General features: G+C 49.6%; 1 protein-coding gene across 2 annotated transcripts in view; it reads right to left on the bottom strand.

Annotated features, from left to right (window-relative positions):
• The window catches only part of XYLT1 (xylosyltransferase 1), a 317259-nt gene that overhangs the window by 83377 nt on the left and 207932 nt on the right, over positions 1-25950 (bottom strand). For both annotated transcript variants that reach the window (XM_060122535.1, XM_060122536.1), the window contains exons 4-5: positions 12589-12761; positions 11358-11560 (exon numbers count right to left, since the gene is read on the bottom strand). In XM_060122535.1, coding sequence (XP_059978518.1) covers positions 11358-11560; positions 12589-12761 — 376 coding nt within the window. The remainder of the gene's footprint in view (positions 1-11357; positions 11561-12588; positions 12762-25950) is intronic.

Genomic DNA, 25950 nt, shown 5'->3' with positions numbered 1-25950 from the left:
GATGAAGGAAGGAAGGAATGTCTGAAGTGCTCTGCCCTGCTGGCCAAAGCCAGGACACATGACTCAAGATAAAACCATCCACCTCCTTTCCCCAGGACTGAACTTTTCTCAGTAATGAAAGAAGGGAAAACAAAAATAGCAAACATACAATATGGCTGGGAAGTATTTAAGCCAAATGGCGGTATCCCTTGGGTGAAAAACGTCATGTCATTCTTGCCTTGTGTTCTGCCACCTTCTGTACCGATTATGTGAACTCCCTACATCCTCCCAGGAATGTCCTTCCTTACCTACTTTAGCCAACACAGTGTTCTACCTTGACTTTCTGAGGAGTCTCGGTGCTTTTCATCTGTGTCCCATGAGAACTCCAGCCTCCCTCTGTCCAGGGGATGCTCTGGGTCAGTCCTCACCTCCAGAAAGGCCGAAGAGCTGTCCAACCGAAAGTACAGCTCAGGAGACCCAGACGAGCCAGCAAGGGGAAAGCAAACTGAGTTTCTGCAAAGGCAGGAGTGCGACCCGTCAGGCTGGAAAATAACAGGGCTGAGGAAATGATTATTTTGCTACTCGATGCAAACAGAACTGTTAACGGCATAATTACTGGCATGTTTTTCCAGTTCCCTCGTGACCAACAGCCTGAGTGGATACACCCTTTCCGACTCACACATTATCTGGGCGGAGCTTTCCTTGGATGGTGTCCACGTGGGTTTTGGGGTCTCAGGAAAGGGGATGCGCATCTCTGATCACCCAAAGAATAAAAGTGGCTGGATGCTGAGAAAGCAGCCAACAAGAGAGATGGTCGCACCCAGAGATCTGGTGTCGGGCTGCCAGATATGACCTCCCACGAAGTACTGAGGCTAACATTTTCTACCCTAGCACTCACCTTGCTATTTATTACTGTAATTAAGGGATGAATGTCTACGTCTCCCCCAGACCAATGATCTGCGACTCTCTCTGTGTATTCCAATCCCCTGGGGAGCTTTAAAAAAGAGATAGATTCTTGCTTCCCGTAAGGAATTTATATTCAACTGGTCTGGGTTGGAGTCCTAATATTTTAAAGAACCTGATACTTGAAAGGTGTTTTAGAGGAAATTTCCGGGAATCACACAGCACTCTGATTTTCCCTCATCGAGAACCGTGTCACGGGATGCCATGCTCCCTGTGGCAGGGACCCTGTCTGTCCTGCTGTCTGCTGTCCCCCAGGGTCCGGAGGTTGATAGGTGCTCGGGAAATGATTATTGAATGAAGGAACTGGAGAACGTCAGCTCCATCCCCACACAGAGCTGAGAGGATGGGTCCCTTGCAAGAGCTGCCTTCAGAGGGGTCTCCCAGCAATGCCCACCCCAGATGCTGCTGGAGACCAAGGATAGCACCGTCCCCTCCCGCAGAGCAGCTGCGGGCAGGCCCAGCAAGGGGCGGAGGGAGGCTGTACCGGGTTTAAGGGTGTTTCCCCTCCCCAAATTCATATCCACTTGGAACTTCAGAAGGTGACCTTATTTGGAAATAGGATTTTTGTAGATGTAATTAGTTAAGATGACTAGGGTGGGCCCTAACTCCAATGACTGGTGTCCTTATAAAAAGGTCATGAGAAGAGAGACAGACATACAGGAAAGAAGGCCAAATGAAGATGGGGGTAGAGATTGAAGTGATGCAACTACAAGGCAAGGAACACCAAGGGCTGACGGTGACCACCAGAAACTAGGAAGAGGCAAGAGATGTTTCCCCTTCCAGCCAGCAGAGGAAACACGGGCCTGCAGAAACCTTGATTTCAGACTGTGAGCCTCCAGAACTGTGAGAGAGTAAATTTCTGTTGTTTTAAGATACCCAGTTAGTGGTCATTTCGTACAGCAGCCTGAGGAACCCACGACACAGGCTAAGGGCACGGAGAGCAGAGGCAGGTGGGCAGAAGGAGGAGTCAGAGGGCTCCTGTGTTTCTCCAAACTCACCTTGCTCCACCCCCCGCCTCCATCACTCTGCTCCACCTACTTCTCTTCTCTTTAGTTCCTGGACGCGCTGGGCTCTTCCCTGCCTCAGGGCCCTTGCACGTGCTGTTCCCCTTCACCTGGTACCTCCACTCCCTCTTTTGCACAGTGGGCCCCATTTCAGGAGTTGGCTTAAACAGCACTCTTTAAAAGCATCTCATCTTCCCTGACCATGCTCCTTAAAGTAGGACCCCTTTCTTATTCCCCATCACAGCACCCCAACATGACTTTACTGACGTCATCACCATTTCTCCCATAGATTGTAAACCCCCTCAGTGAATGAGCAAGTCTGTTCCTCTGCTGCATCTCCCAGTCCCTAGCACAGTGCCTGGCACTCAGCCTGGCTCAACACCCAGTCGGTAAGTGAACTGCACACTTGCTTGAGCAAATAAATGATTATATCCTGCAAGCTGCTCCCAGAGAGGGTAGTGGCCACTGCTTTTCCAAACGGCCCTGGAGAAGCTCTAGCCTGTTTTCAGAGTCTGGCTCAGACTATGTCCTCTTGGGGGACTCTGAAGGCCCAGGTGTGAAGCAATGAGGGTCTGAATTGGGCCGAGATAGAAGAATCATAGGTGGAAACACACATGAGAAAGATATCAGGGTTAGAATGAGAATATGCAGGCCCCCATGGAGTGGTGAGATGGAAGGCACACAGGTTTCCAGCTGCTGGTGAACAGGTGGTCTTATTCAGAAGGATGGGGTATGAGAAAGGGGACTGATGTGGGCTGGGAAGAAGTTCTAGAATAATCATTTGAGGGCTATGATCCTGTGGGGAGACAACTGCCTGTAGCTAACCTCATGGGTCTACTGAGAGTTGTACCAGCTACTCAAAGCTTCCAAGGGTTCCAGGGCCCTTGTTTTGGGAGTTTATGTTCCTTAAAAAGAATAAGAAATGCCTCGCACCCATTAGGATGGCTACTATCAAAAAAAAAGAAAGAAAGAAAAGAAAAATATGTTGGCAAGAATGTAGAGAAATTGGAACCCTTGTGCACTGCTTGTGGTGATGTAAATTGGCACAGCCACTAAGGAAAACAGTATGGAGGTTCCTCAAAAACTAAAGAGAGAACTACCATATGATCTAGTAATTCTACTTCTGGGCATATACCCTGAAGAATTGAAAGCAGGGAGGCGGACAGATATTCATACACCCATGTTCACAGCAGCATTATCTACCATAGCCGTAAGGTGGAAGCTACCCAAGTGTCCATCAATGATGGATGAACGGGTAAGCAAAATGTGGTCTATACGTACAAGGGAGATGTATTCACGCTTAGAAAGGAAGGAGATTGTGACACCTGCTACAACATCAAGGAACCCTGACATTACGGTAAGTGAAATAAACCAGTCACAAAAAGACAGATACTGTCTGATTCCATTTCCATGAGGTACCTAAAGCAGTCAAATCCACAGAAACAGAAAAGAGAATGCTGGTTGCCAGGGCCTGGGGGAGGGGCGATGGGGGTTTTGTTTAATGGGTGTGGAGTTTCAGTTTTGCAAGATGAAAAGAGTCCTGGAGCTTGGTTGCATAACCATGTAAATGTACTTAACCATTGAACTGTACACTTAAAAATGGTAAATTTTATGTTACGCATGTTTTATCACAATTAAAACCAAAGAACAAAGAGGGGTCTCGAGCCACTTTCTTTCTCAGTCCTTAGCTGTCCCCTCCTGCCTCACACTCAGTCCTCTTCTGAAACTCTGGCCTCAGGCCCCCGGGCGTCCTGGGTCCTCTGCACCAGCCCTGCTCTACGGGTCTCCTGAGAATGGGGCTGTTCCGTGCAGATGGGGGGGCCTGAGCGCCACACAGGAGGCGGCCTGACTCTGTGCCTCAAAGGCTGAGCTGCTGCTTGGATTCAGGAAGCTCACGATGGCTTACAGGACTCAGGCCTCTGCCGGAGGTGCAGGGAGGAGGGGGCTCCCTGAATGTGGTTCTAGGTCAGCAGCTGCAGCCCTCATCCTTCCTCACTGGCCTCCCCTTTCCCGCTCCGTCCCCTCCACACTCTTGTCTCACAGTAGCCAAAGTGATCCCTCCACATTGTAAATAAGGTTACTTCACGCTGAAACCACACAGCTCATGGGCTAAGGATTCAACCACCGGACAGGTGATCAAAAGTCCCCGCAGGAACTGGCTGGACCATCCTCCCTGGTAGTAAGGCAACCCCTGGCTCGCTGGGTTTCAGCCACGTCAGCCTTCTTTTAGCTCCTCAGGCATGCCAGCATCCCCCCTCCCACCAGGCCTTTGCCCATGCCATCCCCTTTCCTGAACACTACCCCAGGATCATCCTGCACACTTCCGCTAGCTAAGCCCAACCCATCTCGCACACCTCAGTTCACGTGCTGCGTCCTCAGGGAGGCCACCCCAGGCTCCCTGGTCCAGGCGAGCTTGCTTGCTAAGTGCTCTTATATCCCTCCTTCCTTTCAGAATACTTGCCTCACTTTGTGACCACGTGTTCACTCGTGTGATCATTCTGGTTAATGTCTGTCTTCTCCCATCAATAACAATGGCTGCCACACAGACAGTACTTACCAAGTACTTACTAAGCACATTACACACGTTAACTCGTTTCATCCTCTAACAACCGTATGGGGGTGGTACTGTTATTGTACCCATTTTACAGATGACGTAACTGAGGCCCAGAGATATTGAGCGATTTTTCTCAAGTTCAATTTCACACAGCTAGTAAACAGAAGAGCTGGGATTCAAGCTCAGTTGGTCTGGCTTAAGTCTGCACCCTTGACCACTAGGATGAGGGCAGGGACTGACCACGTTCTTCTTTCCCGTTGAACACCTGGTACCCAGCACAGTGTCTGGCACATAGTAGGTGCTCAATAATTATCTGTTGCATGACTGAGTGAAGTCAGAGGAGCCCTGTCTCCTGATCTCATCTGCGAGACCATTTTCAGCTGGCCTCACAGGCAGGCCTGAGCTCTTTCCTCCCCAGGACACCCCCAGGCTGCCTTCAGAAGGGGCTTGGATGGTGAAAGAAGAAGGAAGGGAAAAAGGGAAGCTTAGAGCTCTGACCCTAAGCCTCCATCTTTCCATCTTCAACCTCAAATCTGCCTCAGCCAACCGGAATCACTGGGAGCTTTTCTGCTAGAACTAGGCAGAGGTGGGCCAGGCTGAATGGGAAAGGTCACCAGGCTTCTGTGGACGCTGGTGCATCAGATCAGCACCCCTACCCCGCCCCCAGCATCATCAGGGATCAGTCAACAAAAGTCCCTAAGTACCAATGCTGTGCAGAGTCCCACGTGATGGAGCTGCACCTTCTTAAACCTGATGAGGTCCTCACCTCAGGACATACGGCACAATCCAGGCTGGCCAGAAGACACGGCTTTCGGAGAGCTCTTAAGAATCCCGGCTCTACCACCTGATGAGTGGGCAAACAAATCGTGGTATAGCCACACAACGGAATAGTATTCAGCCATAAAAAAGGATGAAATACTGGTACATACTACAATGTGGGTAAACCATGAAAATATTATCCTAAGTGAAAGAAGCCAGGCACAAAACATCACACACTGTACGATTTCATTGATATGAAATATACAGAGTAGGCAAACCCAGAGAGGCAGATTAGAGATTGACAGGGGCTCATGGGGGGAGGTGAATGGGGAGGGATGGAGTTTCCTCTTGGGGTGATGAAATTGTTTTGGAACTAGATGGAGGTTCTAGGGTGCACAGCATTGTGCATGTACTAAAAGCCACTGGATTGAGCACTTTAAAATGCTTAATTTAATGTTAAGTGAATTTTGCCTCAATTTAAAAAGAAGATCACTGGCTGTATCCTTGTGGTCAAGTTCCTTAACATCTTTGTGCCTGAGTTTCTTCATCAGAAAAATGGGATCCCCAAAGTATGTATGTACTTCATGGAACTGCTGTCAGGACCATGGATAGCACTTAGAATCACACCGGGGATGTACTAAGTGTTGTAAGTGCATTTGCTGTGGTTGCATTTGCTGTTAACAACAGGATTTCCGTGACCCACTCGAGAATCACTGAACTGACTAGAGGAATGAAAAGCAGGGGATCGACTGTGCACAGATGCCTGAGTCCTCTGCCCAGATCCCAGGGCGACCAGGCTCCATGCCGAATATTATCAAGGGCTTAACTTTCCTGCAAGGTTCACTAGAAGTTCTGTTTGAATACTAACCTCTTTAAACGTTTTTACACACCAGAAGTCATGTTTTAAGGGATGAGGATTAAGACACACACGTGTTAAAGGTCCCAGCAGGGGGCCTGGCACACAGTAGGTACACAGGAAGCAGCTGCTGGATCTGGGCTCTAGTCTTGCTTGATCAGTGCCATGGAGACCCTGGTCTTGGGGATGCTGCAAAGAAGCCAGGACACCTGCTTCCTGTCTGTACGAGCTGGCCTTTCCTGCTGAGGAGCCGCAGAAAACCTCTTAGCTTCCTGCTCTGGGTCCCTGGTGGTAAGTCAAGAGAGAGGTTTGGGTCTAGGTCAAGTGTAGCTTAAATATCCACATGGTAGGTCCCGCTAGGTTAGACCTTGTTGCTGTGGATCCCCAAGAGGCAGAATTAGTAGATCCTGGCTTTAGCTTGAAAAACTGAAATACTGTTTTCCCCTACCACATGCTCGCACACACCTACACACATGCATGCATGCACCCACACATGCACACATACACCACAGACAGAATATGAGCCCCAGAGGGGCCGTGGACACACTCGGCCTTTGCATCTGATTTGCTCTGGGACACAGAGCCCAGTGACAGACTGTGTGGGGTCTGTTGCTACTGGCCCAAACCACGCAGACCAACGGCGCAATGCTTTAGGGTTTCATCCCTTTCTGTGGCCCATCTAACCGAAGAATGCTAGCGCAGTGTCCAGCCTTACTCAGTACGTAGAACATACTGAATAAAACCATCATGTCCTTTGAGGATTCCAGACCTAGCAGGGTCTCAGTGCTTGAAAGCATCCATTTGCATTCACATGCTGGATACGTAAACATCTCCAACCAGAGCCTACGTGGGCCAGGCGGTCACATCAACGGCGAAGGGGGAAGACCTGGATTCTTTAAACACACTTCGCTTGCATATTCCAAACATGAGAACAGTCTTCCCATTCATAGACGAGTTGGTTCTATCCTGCTTCTCTTGAAACATTTTAGGCTTCAAGTCTAACTCTGATTTTCCCACTTTTGAAAGAGATGTTCAAGAAATATTTTCCTGGTCTTCTCACGAGTGAAGGGAAAAAGGAAGGCAACTCAGTTGACGGTGAAGCCCATGGGGTCCACGCTACTCCACCACTATAATAATAACAGCCTGCATTTAACGAGCACGTTCTGTGTCAGGCACTGTGTTAAGCCCTCGACATGCAACATGTCCTCTAATCCTCCTAACCGCCCTATGAAGTAGGTACTGATACTGTGCCCCCTTTCAGGTGCTGACGCTGAGATGCAGAAGGCTGAAGCTGATTGTACCAGTTCACACGGCCGGTTGGTGGTGGAAGATTCTGCAGCCAGGCTGCCTGTGTCCAGGGTCTCATCGAGGTTACTGGCCAGTGAAGACCAATGAGTCTGGCCAGCAGTCAGAACTAGGCAGCAGACCAGGCAGGCGATGTCAAGTCACAAACAGCTCAGAACAGCCATGATAGGTGGCCTCTGCCCTTGGATATCCCCCCAGGTTTTCAGAGCCTCGTAGAAGCTACTGACTTGGGCACTCACGCCCCTTCGAGAAGGCTCCTAAGTTTGCTCATCCTTCCTGGGAGGGGAGAAGTCATGGTTTTGGAAGCTACAGATGGAGCGGCAGATGGGAAGTGAAAGCTTATCAGAGTTGCCCAGGATAAAACCATTCATCTGCAAAATTCATATGTTTCTGTGTGGGGCGATTTTACGAAAACAACAGCAAGAGGAAGCAGCAGTGCCTGATGCGTGAAGTGCCTCTGGCCACGAGGCTGGCAACGTGAGTGGCCAGAAGAGCTTGGGGTGGGGCGCATGGGAATGGGGGCCGTGGGGGGCAAAGGAGACACCGACTGACAGAGATGTCGAGACAACTGAAGTATTAAAGCTAAAAAAATGACGACTCCCTTCTCTGAACCCCCAAATGGGTGGGGCACACGGTCTGAGAAAGGATTTCTGGATCTTTCTTGGAGATTATGAGGTGCAGCCTTGGAGACAGCATGGGAATTAACAGTTGACATTCACTGAGCTTTCTAAGTGCCCAAACTCTGCTCGGTTCTATTGTTATAACCTGATTTCACAAAGATTGAATTTACTTGCCAAGGGTCACCCGCTCGTAAGGTGGCAGAACTCAGAGTCAAACCTTAAGCCATCAGATGGAAGCCTGAGCACTCATCCTCCTGCATACGAAAGGCTAGAAATCCTGACATCCTGGCCGAGGTGACCTGGCTAAGTGGCCGCTGTTACAGCTTCAACTTGCAAATCAACAGAGGGCCTCTGGGGGGCAGCGCTGAGACATGATGAGATTCTTTGGGGAAGGGCCATGGGCTGGCCCACCTGCCCTTGAGATCTCTGGCCAAGTGTCACCACCCGACCGAGGCTGAGGTGAACTCTGAGGCCTCCACAGGAGGTCCGGAGGTGGGAGAGTGAGACCCTAGACCCTTGACGGGAGTGCCTGCCACGCTAGCAGCTGCACTCAGCATGCTGGGATATTTCTGAATGCGGTCCTTATTTGGAAGGTGGAGGGAGAATGTTCTAACTCACCCATGCCTTGTGCTTCTCTACACTCACCTCTCCTCACTGTTTTGTTTATTATACTCCAGCCATGTTTAAATTTCTCAACGGCAACTAGTTCATCTCTGACCCGAGTCCAGGCTGTTCAGACGGTTCTCAGTTGGAGGCGATTTTGCTCCTCTGGGAACAACATCTGGAGATGTCTGTGCTTGTCACAAGTGATTGGGGGCGGGGCCCACTGCTGGCATCTAGTGGGTAGAGGCCAGGGGTACTGCCAAACGCCAGCAGTGAGCAGGGCAGCCCCCAGTACACAGAATGATCCAGCCTGATGTCACTCGTGTCTAGGTTGGGAAATCCTCGTCTAGAAGGATCTTCCTGTTTTCCATTTGTCTGCCGATCCCTTCTTATCCTTCAGGTCTCAGCTCAAAACTGCTGCCATTCTGAGCCCCTGGTTATGCCCCTCCTCCACTCACACCATCTTCCTTTCTTTACAGTCTGTTCACACCTCCTATGATGTGTCGCTTGCATGATTATCTAATTCTATCCTCCCAGCTAGGATCCATGCTCCACTGAATGCCCAAGGAGTGCTTGTAGTACTCAACATAGTAGTTGCTTAATAAATGTTTGTGGAATGAATGTTTGAATGAATGAATAAGTAAGTAAGTAAAAGTCTGCCAGAGATACTTCATAATCACCCCCTTGTATTCCTGCCACCCTATGAATAAAAGAAAACTGGTATCTTTCTAATCCCCATCATTTTCCTCAGGTTCAAAGAGTGCCAGGAGTATCCTACGTAAACTAACCAATCCTCCAAGGTCCAGATTCTCCCAGCAGATGATGGGATGCCACCAAGCCCAGGACTGAAAGGGGCACAGGAAAGGAGACAGAAGCCATTGCTAGTTTTAAAGAGAGGTCTTCCCTCCATGCCTATCTTATACGGATCTTGATTCAAAACCCAAACTCCTGGGAATATGTGATCTCCACATTTGACGGCATTAAGAATGACTTAATATTTTGGGTGTGATAATCAAATTGATGTTAAATTCCAAGAGAGACTTTACCTTTTAGATATGTTTACTGAAATATTTACAGATACAATTATATGACGTCTTGGAAATGCTTCACCAAGCGTTGGTGGAAGAGGATGAAAGTCTGTACTTGTATAGATACAAGGTGAATTGATTACAGTTGAAACTGGGTGCCGTGGGGGTCACTATACTAGTCTCATATTCTTGTGCATGTTTGAAAATTGCCCGGATAAAGGAATATTAAACAACAATGACAAAAACTTTTATCTAGCTCTTCTGGGAATGCTATACCCAGTGCCAGGAGAGGAAGGAAGGCCCTCTCCCCTTCACCCTGTTCACCTCTCCTTTTCAGCCTTGTCAAAAATCAAGATGGGGGCTTCCCTGGTGGCACAGTGGTTGAGAGTCCACCTGCCAATGCAGGGGACACGGGTTCGTGCCCCGGTCCGGGAAGATCCCACATGCTGTGGAGCGGTTAGGCCCGTGAGCCATGGCCGCTGAGCCTGCGCGTCCGGAGCCTGTGCTCCGCAACGGGAGAGGCCACAACAGTGAGAGGCCCGCGTACCACAAAAAAAAAAAAAAAAATCAAGATGGAAGACACAGTCAAGCAAAGAGCTGCCTTCTTGATCGGAAATATAGTTCATTTTCTTGCCTTTTTACCCCTCTACAGATCTCCAGGGGTTTTCTTTGCTTACGTCTCTTTTAAAGAGTAGACCAACGTTCGTGCAAAGGGACAGGCCTTCCTGGTGGCATCTGAGTTTCCCTCTGCCTAGGGGCTGCTGGCTGTTCCGCCAGCTGCCCACAATTGTGGCCAAGCAGCCTGCAGGTTCAGTGGGAGGGCTTCAAGAGAAGCTAGAAATCTGGAGTTTCAGTTGCAATCTCCCGGTTTTAAAATGTGGGCAATCAACTCATGTGTTAAAATCTGAGAGGAGCCAGGTGAACACACCACGGGCCTCCAACAGCCCGGAGACGCCTGTCTGTGATTCTGCCCGAGCCGTCACAGCACTCCTCCTTCTTCCATTTTGTCCCTTTCAGATTAACACGTAAGTCAGACCTTGACCCTCTTCTGCCCCAAACATGCCAGCGATTCCCATCTTTCTTTGAGTAATGGCCAAATTCTAGAACCTCCATGATCTCGCCTCAATTTTCTCTCTGGCTTCTGTCTCTTACCACTTTCCCCTCACTTACTCTGTTCCAGCCACCCTGAGCCCTGTTGCTCCTGGAACACACCAGGCATCCACAGGGCTCAGCAAAAGCTCCGCCCTCCTCCTGGACCACTCTCCCTGTCTGGGTGGCTCAAGCGGCGTCTTCCATTCTTCTCGGGAAGGACGTTCCTGGCCACCCTCATCTTGCTGCTCTCTGCCTTATTTTTCTGATGTACCATTTTACTTATTTTATGTGCTGTCTGTCTCCCCCACTGCAAAGGCTTTGGCCTTTGCAGTGTGTTCTCAAACAGAGCTGGAAAAACCATGTACTTAAGAAATCTCCGTTGAACGAGTGGATGAATGAGCGAATGCTCACATGATTCTCAGGCTCAGGGTGGACCCTGTGCAGAGAGATCTCATGGAGACAGTGCATAAGCGTCTCACAGAGGCACAAAGGCTTCTCCAGACAGGAGGCAGGCTGCTTCTGCCTCTGGCTTCCCAGCTGTGACAGGGGAAGCAGGACTCCAGAGCAGGCTGGCCTGGGGCCGGGCCGCCTTACCTGATGGGGTAGTCAGCCGCGCTGAGGTTGATGAAGAAGTCCCAGGGCCAGTCGGTCATCTCCAGGAGGTCCCGCATGCTCTGCAGGTACGTGGACAGCAGGCTGGCTCCCCCCCAGATGGTGGCCATCCTCCAGGGGGTGACGCGGACGTTGCTGTACTGCCTGGCGAACTGGAGCACTTGGCGATGCAGGTAATTAGAGCGCTTTTCCCAGGAGAGAAAGGGTGACATTCAGCAGCGCAGAAAACACCAAGACCTGTCCCTTGCCCCCTCTCTGTCCCTTCCCTTCTAGTTGACAGGGCTTTTGAACTTTGCCAAGTAACTGAATCAGGCCTAGGGTGTCTTTCTGCATTGCTATTTGAACTTCGTTATTTTTAAAATATTACTTTAGCTATCTGAAATGCAGATTCCCTGGCCCTGCCTCTAAGCCACCGGTTCACTAGGTGTAGACGGGTGCCTGGGAGTCTGCATTTTTCTACAAGATGGATACATATGGTCTGAGATTAACAAGCTAAGAAATATAGCTGCATCTAGACCTGATGAGTATTTCAAGAGGTGGCATTTCTCCATTACCCTCTCAGGCCTGCAAGAAGCAAGCTTTTTGGATAGGCATCCCCTTTGCCTTTCTTGACCAAAGACATAGTCATTTCACGTCAGCAGACCGACAGAAACCTCTGGAACAAGATGCTCAGGGGTCAGCAAGCTGGCTGCAGGTTTTTTGTAAAGTTTTATTGAAACACAGTCACACACGTCCATTTACGTATGTTTTTTATGGCTGCTTTCATGCTACAATGACAGAGCTGAGTAGCTGCGACACAGCGTATGGCCCACAAAGCCTGAAGTACTTGCTCTCTGGCCACTGACAGAAACAGTGTGCCCACCCCTGTGTTAGTTATCTTCACAGAGCGACAGGCACTGCATCGGGCAGTGGGACAGTGAGGGAAAGAGGTACGAATGACAATGTTTATGGAGAAAGTCTAAAGTCACAGCTGGGAACTTTGAGACCAACACACACACACACACACACACACACACACACACACACACACACACACACACACACACACACACACACACACACACACACACACACACACACACACACACACACACACACACACACACACACACACACACACACACGGCACTTCAAGACCAAATGCTCTGGGGGGAAGCAGGGAGGTCAGCTTGGAGAGAGGCAGACAGGCCTGCAGAGAAAGGGCGGTCCTCACCTTGTCCACGTGGATGTAGTAGAAGTGGTCTCTGTGGTAGATGGCCTTGAACATGCGCTGCAGCTGCCGAGAGGCGCGGCCGTGGACCACCAGGACAAAGGCGATTCTGACCCGGTTGGCCAGCATATACTCCACCGAATCCTCATCCCACTGAATGTTCTTGTTGGCTTTGCCTGGGGAAACCCGAGAAACCACAGAGGTGGGGTGAGCTCGGTCGTCCTCGGGGGGCGTTTCTCTGATGCTTCTCCCCGGAAACTATTTGAGGGGCAAAGTAGTCATATTGGGCCCTGAAACCTGATTCAACTTAACCAAGCAAGTCCTGGACCCTTACGCTGTCCTGGTACAACAGGAGGAGAAACCCTGAGGACCTGAAGATACGGTTTCCATCCCCAGGAAGCTGAAAAGAACGGACGGAGACATGTGTACACATATTAAACTACTGAACAAGGCAGGAGGAGATGAGAGATGTAAGAGGTGTATTTCTGAATCACAGAGGAAGGAGCAGTTAATTTCAAGTTGGGAAACGCAAGATACACATGCTGTTTTTGCCTGTCCAGAATACACTCTCCCTTCTCCTCCTAAGAGCATCCGTTTTAAAAAAATTGTAGAAGAACAGATTAACATGAGATCTACCCTCTTAACACATTTTTAAGTGGACAGGATAGTACTGTGGACTATAAGCACAATGTTGTGCAGCAGATCCCTAGAAGTTATCCATCTTGCATAATGGGAAATTCATCATCTGATATTTGGGGGGGCATCATCCCCCTCCTCAATTCTCAGTCTGTGTGGAAGGAGAGGGTCTCTCTCCATTGTCGATTTCAGGGGTGGTCACAGGGATGAAGCTTGGTTAATCAGGACACCGCCTCTCTCTGGCCACAGTAGGTATGGTTCAGCCCTAACCAAGCTGTTCAGCTAAGAAGACAGAATTCTGGACTTTCGTTGGAACTACTAGATGAGAGACGTTTGCAATCCATGAAACTGGCAGATGCTCAGAGCCCTCTGGTCCCCACGTGGAGAGGAAAGCCAACGCAGAGGGAAGCACTGCTGAGCGATGGAGGGGGTCTAGGTCCTCATGAACCCACCTGGGCCCCTGGATCAGCCCGGGTGGAGATCAGCCGCGGTCAGAGCTTCTTTTTCTTTGAAAGCCCAGAACCTGTACCAGAGGCTCCTGGATAAATGATTCCAGACATCTTTTCTCCTGGAAGCAGCCTCAAAGACACCTTTTCTCCTTTTCTTCCCTTGCAAGTGCTCCAGGGGCAAGGTTTCAGGGAGGAACACAGCTTACTGGTTCAGTTCATTACAGGCCCAGCTAGAAATATCCTGGTTTTCCTGAGCCGAATTTCCTTTGGGTCTAACCTGATTTCTTGTGGGTTCTAGGTTTGTGGGACTCAGAACCTTGTCAGGGTAGCAGCTGCAGGTGTCTCCGACTGTCAACTGGGAAAGCTGAGAACTAGGACTGTTTAGCCTGGAGGTCAGGAGATTGGGAGCCTGTCAGCTGCCACTGGGAAGCTGAATGGCCACCAAATGAGCGAGGCTCCTTGTATGTTGTCCCAGAGGACGGAATGAGATTAGCGTGTATCGTGTCCATGGCCTGCGGGACCTGCTTCCCGCAGATATGACTGCACACCCCGGGGCCTTGATCGCCCCTACCATCTACCTCGCCCCCTGGCCTTTTATCTTTTCCTTGAGCAAGCTCGTCTCTGCCTTGGGACCTTTCCACTGGCCATTCCTGACACCTGGGACACACTCTCCCTAGATCTTCGTATGGCTACATCTTCGTGTCACTAGTTCACAGGTCACAATAAGGCCACCCGGCCCCCACCAACCACATCACTCTCTTTCACCTCGACCTGTTGCGATTTTCTGCACAGCATTTAACACCACCTGAAATTGTTTCCTTGTTTATTGTCTGAACCCCCTACTAGAACATAAACGCCAAAAGACGAGGGACTGGACCAGAGTGTCATTGGACACATGACACTGTACGAATATCTAGCACACATCTGGTTTCTGGTGAAAATGAAAGTTACAGGTGGGTACATTTTGGTACCATAACGATTACAGTACCTCTTCTTGAGCATTCAGCAGTCCTTACCATTAATTATTTCATTTAATCCTTACAGCAACCCTGAAAGGTAGGGCCAGTATCTCCGTTTTGCAAATGAGGAAACCACAGCTTAGCGAGGCCAAGCGATTTATTTGTTCAAGGTCACACTGCTTTAATTAAGTTACGCTGAGATTCAAACCCAGGTCCGTTCCCAAAGCCTATGTGCTTAACCACTAATATACACTACATTACCATACCCAGAATTTGGAAATGTTTATAACAATTCTGCTTAGTTAATGAAATATCTTGTAAATTAGTTATTGCAGGTAGATTGGCACGTACTTGAGGAAGTCAGAGGCATTGCAAGGTGGATTCCTGTATCATGTGGGAGGCTGACTCTAGGTGGCCAATAAGCTTACATCTTTTCATCCACCCTCCATCCACCCATCCATCCATCCATCCATCCGTCCAAATTCAACCACCCATCCAACAAACCATTTAACTACCCACCTAGCAAAGCATTCAATGACCTATCACCTCCCTCCAAAAAACCCAACCATCCATTCATCCACTCACCCATCCTCCTCCAAGCAAATCATCCATGCATCCACTCTTCCAAACATCTAACGATCAACTCACCGATCCTCGCAACATTAACTTAGCCTATACTACATGCCACATACTGTGCTAGGTACTAGAAAATTAAAATTGAGGGAAAAAATCCTTGCCTTTGAGGAGCTCTCAGACAAGTGGGAAAAACAGAAGACAATGCTCAATTGTTTTATGATGGAAGTGTGCTCTTGGAGGGTGGGGGAGGAGTGAACAATCTGCCCGCAGGGACAGAGGAGACCGCAGAGAGTTTAGCCCAAAGCTCCGGAGCCCACTTCCCCGCGCTCTCCTGATACCCCACCATCTTTGCCTCCTTGACTGTTCAATCAGTAGCTGCGATCCTGGGGATAATTAACATCTTGGCTCTGGTTGAAGACAAACTGGGGAGCAAGCAGAGGGTTATCCTAACCACCCTCTAATCTTCTCTCCAAACCACCTGCAAATACACTGGGCCTTCCTGGTGGTCGTACGAGAGGTGTGCCTGGAAGGATCACGTCCCTTTAAACACTCACACAACAACCTATTCATCCATCCATCCATCCATCCAACCAACCACCCAGAATCCTTAAACCCTCCTACTTGCCAGTCCTGGACACAGTCTTGAGCACAAAGGCACATGGGATGCGAGGCTGTTTTCACAAATGGATTATGAATGGATTAAGGAATGTGAGAATCCAAAGTAAAAAGATAATGACATACGAGAAAAGCTTACATTCTCTTTCCCACAACCACAGCCCACAGGCAGCGTAATTATCACAGGGCTGGCTGTAACCTCTCTCCGCCTCCCTTGGAGACTCCTTATCAAACAAAGGGAGGGATGCTTAAGAACAATGGCTACTGGGCTTCCCTGGTGGCGCAGTGGTTGAGAGTCCGCCTGCTGATGCGGGGGACACGGGTTCGTGCCCCGGTCCGGGAAGATCCCACATGCCGCGGAGCGGCTGGGCCCGTGAGCCATGGCCGCTGAGCCTGTGCGTCTGGAGCCTGTGCTCCGCAACGGGAGAGGCCACAACAGCGAGAGGCCCGCGTACCGCAAAAAACAAAACAAAACAAACCAAAAACACAATGGCTACTTGTGTCACTTTTTTCTACCTGGATTTCACTGGGTGATTTTTCAAAGGTTTAAACGTGGATACGATGCTTCATAGGAAGTCCACTCTGTAGGAGTTCCCGGTGGCACTCAGATAATACTGCTCACCCCTGCCCCAAGGCCTCTGGGTAACAATGATCTGGAGTTCCCAGCAAGTGAGCTTTATGAGGCCTTTGGGAACAGCCACGCTCTCCAGCCCTGGATGTCTCTTGCCATGCTGTTGAATGAGTGAGTGAATGAATGCATTCTGGAGAAGACGGGCTGCTCTGGTCCAGAGGAGCTGACGTCATCTGAGTGCCGGTCCTGGGGGCTCTGTGTGGGTCATTACTTAGCTCCAGGAGGAATTCTATGTCATACTCGAGACTCAGAGAGGTCAGCACGTTTTCCCGGGTCACACAGCGAGTGCGCACAGGCGGGAGCAGGGGCCCCAATCCAGCCCCGCTCCTGCCACCCCCGCTCTGCTGCACTGGAGAGCAGTACGGGGAGTGAAGGCCGCTGGTGTCTAAGGGGACTTGGGTGTTGACGACGAGAAACGCCTTTTGTAACTTCTCTCTAGGGTTTTTAGAAAGCAGAGCAGATTCACAGACAGACAGACGCAGACATGGATACACTGCCACACCAGCAGCAGAGGCTCCCGGGCGTGAATAGCATAAAGCCATCCTTGGGTCAGACGGTCGGTCTGGGGAGCAGTAAAGACACGGGGGAACAGAAACCTAGAGTTCTTCTGGAGCACAGCTATTTTGGGGATAAGGGTGGGTGAGAAAGACAAAAAATATCTACAGAAAGGAGACAGAGAGATGGAGATGGGGATGAGAGGTGGGGATCAGGGGAGGGATACAGAGAGGCCACACACATCGAGAGAAACGCAGAGAGAGACCTGCAAACAGACAGGAGGACCTTCCCCTCCCACACATACGGGGGACCACGCATGTAGAGAGACCCACACGGAAACGCGGGGAAAGACAGACACACGGACATAAATGGAGACAAACACACATAACCAGACACACACACTGAGACAGCTCAGGCAGAGGGAAGGAGGGGAGCCACGCTGCAAAAGCTGGATGCACTCGACCTCAGAGCACTGCAGCTATCCTTAAAAGCAAAGGCCAACGAAAGTTCCAGAATCTCAGAGTCAAACAATGCCTCCAGGCCTGAGACGCTGCCTGCTCCTCTCCCCCTGCCCCCCAGTCTACCTCCATCCTTTACACACCTGCCCCTCGCCTGTGCCCTGACCAGCCCTGTCCGCGTATGAGCCCAGAGGTAGAGGAAGAAGGTGAGGCTCAGGGGGGCGAAGCGCCTTGCCGAGGACCCATCACATTGGTGGGACAGTCTCGGGCTGGCTCCCCATCTGGCACATGGTTGGACCCTGAGGGGTTTTATCGAATACACAGGAGAGGGAATGTGCGAGTTCTCTGCCCCGAGTTGCAGCAGGGTGGGGCACTGTTCAAAGGGGCCGAGGTTCATGGCGCCCTTTGCCAGCTTCCTATAGTTGCTCCACACCCCCGGCTCCTGCATCGCCCTTTCCGGCAAGCTGCTCAGACACAGGGTCGCGGGAGGGGACAAGAAAACACCCCGTAGACCAGGCAGAGGGGCCCCCCCTGGGGGTGGGCCTCCCCCACCCGGGCCACCGTTTCTGGGACTGTGCTCCTGAAAAGCACCCGGCCTCCTGCACCAGGAGTGGGATCGCCAGTGGTTGTGGTGAGATTCCCGGCGGGGCGGGAACTGGGGATGGGCTCCCTCCCCCCCTGCTGGTACAGCTGGCTGTGGTGTGGCGACAGCGTGCAGTGTTACACACGCAGCCCCCTGGGCCCCGTAACTCCGTGCCGAAAAACCTACCCTGGGGGCAGGAGGCAAATATGCCCATCTCTATGCATAGGATGTTCTTTGCTCAGTTAGTTACTCATGCGGCATCTCCTCTGTGCCAGGCACAGTTCCGGTCCTGCCAGTGGACACAACAGAGTCCTTTCCCAAATGCTGCTTAGGCTGGTGGGATAGAAAGCCACTAAAAAAGTAAGCAAATAGAGAATACGATTGCAAACAGTGACATAGGTTATGAAGAAAAAAATTTAAGCATGTTTGGGGGGGGGTTTATTTGGCTATGGTGGCCAAATGTAGGCTGATGTGAAGTGGATACACTTGAACAAGCCTGAACGAGTGAACCGAGGGAGTGAGTCATGCAATTATCATGGATGGAGGAGGATTCTGGGCAGCTGGCATAGCAAGTGCAAAGGTCCTGGGGCCTCCACCTCAATAGTGTGTATAATGGTCCAAAATAGGAGTCGACCCAAAGGTCTTAGTAACACTTGTTGATACAGAACATTGCCTATAATATATTAAGCCAAAGAGAAGTCCTACAATGCAATCCATAACAATTTAAAAGACATGGACCCAAATATTAACAGAGGGTCAGATGGTGGCATGACGGTTTTCATTTCTTCTTTACACTTTGCCGTGTTAACTGCATTTTGTAAAATGGATTACTTTTATAATGGAACCGAACAATAAAGGTGATGCTTACTGCTAGTTCTGATACTGTTTACTGAGTGCCTACTATGTGTAAAACAATTTCTGTGCATGATTTTTTTACTTCTATCCAAACCACTATGAGAAAAGAGTTATTACCTTCCTCTTATACAACTGAGGAAGCCGGAGCTCAGAGACATCCCAGTTAGGAGCTGGCTGAGCTGGGAACGGAGCTGGTCTGTGATGCCACAGCCCTAGCATGGCCACTATGCTCGATCTAATTGTCCCCACTTCCAAAAGACAAAAATCTGTTCCTAGAAGCCTGTCAGTTGACTTTTTTCCAGCTGCAGGACAGAAAACAATGGCATGTGGTCAGAGCTATGCGTGTCTTTACAGACGGAAACCCAAACACTGCCCGGCTCCTAAAAAAAAGCTATGAATTTAACAGTATAATCAGATTCCTGTAGCACAAAACAGAAAATAGGTGGAAGAATCAGAGTGATCAGAGGCAGCGGGGAAAGCTGACTTCAGACACATGTTAAAAACCCAGGGTTGTAGGGAAGCATATCAAGTATATTGTTGTGATGCAGGTGTGGAGGCCAAGGACTCACGGAGAGCTGTGCCACCGTAGGCCTGTTACCCACCCAAGCTCTGTGTGTCTCTTTATCATCATTTGGTCAAATAAAGACGACGTAAACCTTGGGCCCTAAAGAGATGGCGAAGATGAAGGTACTTGGCAAGGGTCAATGGGTTGTGTAGATGTCGTGATGCTAGCAATGATCACGCCTGTGGTACCTTGTAGGAATATGATCTGGGAGGAGAGAGTTAAGCTGCGGGGATTAGGAGTGTGGCCTCTGGTCAGGCAGGTCTGCATGACCTTGGACCAGGTAAGCCACCTTTCTAAGTTTCGGTTCTCTCATCTGTAAAAATGGGTATGTTATCACCAGAGCCTGTCTCTCGTGGACGCTCATGTCCATTAGAATAGCTATCATCACCGTCAGTGTTACTCTATTTGGCTGTTCGTCCCCAAGGACGTGGATCAAGTCTGGTGGACCCAGTGGGCCCGGCTCCAGCGTCCTACCCAAGGCGGCACAGTCTCCCAGGGCTGTGTATACCCCAGAGCCCACGGTTTGCAAATAAACATCCACACCCTGGATCTCCCTCTGCAGCGTCTGCCTCTGAAAACAATGACTAAATAACAAACGCAAAACGAAGGAGCCTCTTGACTGGAAGAGTTATTCCAACCAGCAAAGCCCTCGATTCTACTGATACTCTGAAAGGGGCTCTTCCGGCTACTGCGAGGGGGAGCTTTCTGACTTGGTTCCAAACAAGAGGGGAGGCTGGGTCTTGGAGACCAGTGGAGACGAGGCTGTGTGCAAACGGGGCTTGCATCAGGGGTGGGCCCAGCTCCCTGCCGCCAGCGAGGCACGGGCTCTGCGGCTCAGAACTGGGTCCAGCTCTGCCTCTTCACCGCGGGGGCTTTGGAAAGACACCTCTCCGGTTGTCACTTCTTCTTCTATAAACTGGGTTAGTCACAGGTAGTTCTACTTTTAATATGTCGAGGCACCTCCATACTGTTTTCCACTGAGGCTACTCCGTTCTGCGCTCCCACCAGGATGAACGCTGAGGACATGCGCAGAGCGAAACAGACCAGTCCCAGAAAGACAAATCCTGTGTGATCCCAGTCATATGAGCTATCTTACACGGTCTAATTCATAGACTCGAAGAGCAGAAAGATGGTGGCTAGGGGCTGAAGGGTTGGGGAGATGAGGAGTTATCATCAATGGGCAAAAAGTTTCAGGCAAAAGGCAGAGGAACGAGCTCTAGAGAACCTGAGTACAGCACTGTGTCTGCAGCCAACGGCATTGTATTATGCACTTAAAACTGTGCTAAGAGGGTAGAGCTCGTGCTAAGTGTTCTTCCAAAATACAATAAAATTTTTTAAAAAATAAAGAGGGATGAGCGATCCATCCCTGGCCCTGCTGACGGTGGGGTGATACGTGCTTGTGGATGGGGCACCTTTGCCCACCAGGCACACCGCACGGAGTGGGGTTCATGTCATCGGAGGGGAAAGCCTGACAGGCTCCAGGTTCTTTGTCAGACTTGGGCCGAAGGGCCTTTCTCTCACTGGGCAGCACACCAAGGGCCACAAGTCTGGGTCCAAACCCTGCTTCTGCTGTGAATCAGCCGTGGGGTCCTAGGCGAGTCATTTCCCTTCCTTGGTCCTGAAGACTCTTCTAGAAAAATAATGATGCCTGAGGCATACTGAGCCCTAAGCACTATGCATACATGATTTCATTACTTAATTTTCCTAAGGCCTACGAGGCAGGCACCGTGATTATTATCCCCATCTCACCATGGAGGACTCTGAGGCTGAGAGGCCCTGAGTAACTGATGAGTTACCCTCTCTGTAGAGTGTCGGCTCAGAGACAAACTCATGCTTTATTCTAGCAGATGAGTAGATAACATTCCCATAGTCTGGGATTCTAGCCCAATCATGGAGTTAGCATCACTGAATAGAAAACTGTCCTCCCTTGAGACAGGGTTGGGTTTTGGTAATTCACTTAGTTTCTTCCTCCCTCCCTCCCTTTTTCAGGTTTATTGAGGTATAATTTATTATTATTGAGGTATAATTGACATATAAAGTTGTAAGATAATTCAAGTTGTACATTGGGGGATCTGATATACTACACGTTGTGAAATGATTCTCCCCATCTAGTGAGTTAGCACATCCACCACCTCACTTATTCGTTTGTTTATTATGTATTTTGGGGGTGAGAACATTTAAGTTCTACTCTCTCAGCAAATTTCAATTGTACAACACAGCGCTATCAGCTATGGTCACCATGATACAGTCACATTAGATCCTCAGACCTTATTCATCTTATTGCTGAGAGTTTGTATCCTTTGCCAACCTCTCCTCTTTCCTCCACGCCCCAGCCCCTGGTGACCATTTCTCTACTCCCTGTTTCCAAAAGTCTCACTTTTTTTAAGTCCACATATAAGTGATATCACAGTGTTCGTCTTTCTCTGGCTTATGTCACTTAGCATCATGTCCTCAAGTTCCATCCATGTTGTCGCAATGGCAGGGTTTCCTTCTCTCTCGAGGCTGAGTGATACTCGCTGGTATATACCACATCAGGTGGGCTTTCTTGATAGCTGGCAGTTCCTCATGAGCCGAGGCCAAGGTTTCATCTCTCCTAGCATGCCATCCCCATCACCTACGCCCCCGCCCCTGCCGGCTCAGGGGAGAGGCCCTCAGAGAATGAACGATTCGGGCTGATGGATTAAGCCGGACAGCTCCGTCCACGTTCAGCGCCCAGGGGGCCGAAGTGGAAGCCTCAGGGCCGAGTTGCATGGGACGGTCTCCGCTCATGTGAACTGGCTGAGGGCTGGACCCCGCTCTTCCCTGTTCAGGAGCCCCAGGCCTCCCTGGGAGGAGCCGGGCAAGTGCCTGGTCATGTCTCTAACATCAGGGCTGCTGCTCTGACTCCTGTGGTCATGTCACCTCCCACCTGACCTGATGGGAAGTGAGGGGAGGAGATACTAAGCAGGGATGGTGGAGTCGGAAGAGGGGAACTGAGGGAGCAAGTCCAAGGATAAAGCTGGCCAGGCCACACGCTTCGGGGCTCAGGAGAAATGACCCTTTCTCTGCCAAGCCATCCCTGACCCCCTCCCCCATCCCTTCCTTGCACCACCCTCCCACAGGCCCTCCAAGAATCCTGAATTTCTTCTTTTTAAAAAAAAAACTGTGGTAAAATACACATGACATAAAATTTACCTTTTTAATCATTTTTGAGCATACAGTTCAGTAGTGTTAAGTACCTTCACATGGTCGTGCAACCGTCACCACCAACCTTTTCGTCTTGCAAAACTGAAACTCTATACCCATTAAACACTAACTCCCATTCCCCTCCCCCAGCCCCTGGCACCCAGTATTCTACTCCTGTCTCTATGACTCCTCTAGGTGCTCACATAAGTGGAATCATATAATATTTGTTCTTTTTGCAACTGGCTTCTTTCATGTAGCAAAATGTTGTAGCATGTGGCAGAATTTCCTTCCTTTTTAAGGCTGAGTGATATTCCACTGTGTGTATGTACCACATTTTGTTTATCCATTCATCTGTCAGTGAACAGCCGGGTTGCTTCCAACTTTTGGCTCTTGTGAATAAAGCTGCTATGAACATAGGTGTTCAGATATCCCTTTGAGACCCTGCTTTCCATTCTTTTGGGTATATACCCAGAAGTGGAATTGCTGGATCATATGGTAACTTAATTTTTATTAAGTTATTTTTCGAGGAACCCATCCTGCACTACTGAACTCAGCCATCCCATGTAGGGGCTCAGCCTGGGTCTGTATCCTGAACCCACCACTTACTCACAGGTCATTTGGCTGCTGTGTGCCTTTGTTTCCTCATCTGTCAAAGCGTGCTCACCTCCAAGGGATGCTGTAAGGACGCAAAGCTATCACACAGGCAAAATATGGTCATGCAGCTCGACAATGGAGAAGCCAGCTGTTGAGCCCATGTGGGGTGACTCTGGAACCCTTGCCCAATGCAGTGAAACTTGTAATTGTTCACACAGCTGGGCGGGGTGGGGGTGGGGTGGGGGCAGGACCTGACCATGAGGACTTCAGAGCTGGTGTTCTTCCCAAGGGAAGATTTACATAGCCCACACACAGGACATCAAATGGCACTAAGTGAGAATGGGAAAGGGATTCCCTCTTCAATTCTCATCCAGCCTTTCTGATTAGCCAGCCCACCAAGGGAGTCTCAGATCAATGCAAACATTTCCTCAACAGCAAGGGGACTGAACTTCCTCTCCCAACAAGGGGAGATCTGCCCACAGTACTGGTGTCTCTGGCAGAAAAGAGAAGTAACTACGGGCACTGAAGACCACTGTTGTGATTTCACCGATTCATTTGCATGGTTGCTGTCTCTATGGCAAGGGAGAGAGAGATCTCCACTTCTGGCAGTGATGCAAAATGACTTTCAAAATACAATTGACTTAAGTAAAGATGAAAGTGAGTCTACTGCAATGAAAACATTATGCAAATAATAGGGCATAATGGCAAATAGGGATTTGGCAAAATCGTGAAGGTGAGAGAGTGTGAAGGAAGCTTGGAGAATATTAATTAGACTCCACAAACTTGCTTTCCAACTAGGATGTGCTGAGTTTGCTAAACAAATGAGGGCAGGTGAAGGCCAGGTACAGACTGATGCCCAAGCAGCCTGGTATTTCATGGAAGGACTTGTAGGTCCAGATAACATTTGCTTTCCAGGTTTCAGGGGCCCAGGAGGGTTTCGTTGGGAGTTTTCTGGAGTAGCCACTGGGAGACCACCTTCCTGCCACACAGAGAGAGAGAGACAGACAGACAGACACAGGGGTCTGCTGAGAAACACTGTCCTTTTGACTTGCACTCCCATATGTTGAGCATTTAATATTTATAAAGTTTTTTGCACAGACTTCTTACCTCTCATAGCAATGCTGCATATAGAAATTATCCCCATTTACAGATAATTGGCCCAGGCTCAGAGAGGGTGAGGAACTCACCCAAGGTCACAGAGCTAGGAGGTGAAGAAGAGATGAAGAAACAGAAACAAACTGACCTGACTTCAGATACTATGCTCCATGCATGCTCCTAGCAAGAATCTGGGCATCTCTGTCTCCACTCAGGCTCCCACTGCCAAGCTCATCTGGACCCAAAGCATCATATTCCCTGAATGGCTTCTAAACCACTGTCTACTTTAGAATGGGGTTCTGCAGTCTGGGCATGATTGATATTTGGTACCAGATAATTCTTTGCTGTGGGAGATGAGCGCCGTCCTATGCACTGTAAGACGTTTAAGTCACATCTCTGGTCTTTAGTCACTAGATACCAACAGTATCCTCCCATTTGTGAAAAAGCAAAAATGTCTCCATTCATTGACAAGTGTCCCCTGGGAGGAGGGGCAAACTCACTCTCGGTGGAAAGCATTGCTCTAGAACAGAAGTTTTCAAAAGGTGGTCTCTGGTCCACAGCAACAGCATCATCTGGGGTCTTGCTAGAAGGGCAGAATCTCAGGCCCTAACCCACTCCTTGTGAATCAGAAACTCTGGGGTGGGGACCAGCAATCTGTGTTTTAACAAGCCCTCCAGGGGATTCTCAGGCAAGCTGAAGTTCGAATCCACTGGCCCAGGCTAGTGAGGCTCACCTCTGCCCATTAGAATGACCTGAACGTGGTAAGAGAACAAAACAAAAAGCAAAACCCATGCCTGGGTCCCACCCCAAGAAATAATAACTTAATTACTTTGGTGGGTGCCAGTATTGGCAAGTTTTTAAAGCTCCCCAAGTGATCCAACATGCAGTCAGGGTTGAGGACCACATTTTGTACCTTCTTTTCCTTTCAACCTCCTCTTAAAACCTGCATCTCTCAAGGTGGAAAGAGTTTTACCCAGATACTCTCTGGGTGCCACCTCTCACGCTCACGGCCTCCTGTTCCGCTGGAGACCCAAGGCTGTCTCGCTCATTATTTTTCTCCCGCTCTGAGAAATGTCTCCCTCCATTCCTGATCAAGCACTCAGGAAACTTTCCTGCTCACTGATTTTTTTTTTCCCCCTCATTCAAGTCTGGAGTTATTAAACCACAGCCCATGGCTGAACCGTCTTATTGATTTTATTGTCAAGAGCCCTGGGATATTCTAATGATGTACTGCTCAATAAATGGAAACCAGTGGGATAAATATTGATGGCGTATGGTGCATTTTGCCGCAATTCACTGGGTCCCAGTCTGCCCAGTTTTGCTGGGTAACTCTGCCGGTTACCCAGCAAAAGCACTGTGCTGAGGCCTGCAAGCTCTTGTCCATCCTGCTGATGTTACTTTTCCCACACATCAAGGATGAAAGTGCTATTATGAGGAACAGCTACTACTGTGTGCCAGGCCCGGGCAGAGTGTTTTTAAGCAGATATTATCTCATTTACTTCTTACAGCAGACCTCTGAGGGAGGTATTCTAATTATTCCCATTTTACAGATAAGGAAGTCAAGACTCAGAGTGGTTATGTGACCTGGGGCCCGCTAATACACTGTGGAATTGGGATTCAGATCTCCATTTGTCAGCCACTAAAATGAGGGCTTTTAACCCCTGCTACGGTGTGAATGTTTGTGTGCCC

The sequence above is a fragment of the Lagenorhynchus albirostris genome, chromosome 15 (assembly GCF_949774975.1).
Source record: "Lagenorhynchus albirostris chromosome 15, mLagAlb1.1, whole genome shotgun sequence".
Classification (NCBI taxonomy): Eukaryota; Metazoa; Chordata; class Mammalia; order Artiodactyla; family Delphinidae; genus Lagenorhynchus; species Lagenorhynchus albirostris.
The sequence above is the reverse complement of the archived record's forward strand: the minus strand, read 5'-3'. Positions and strand labels throughout refer to the sequence as shown.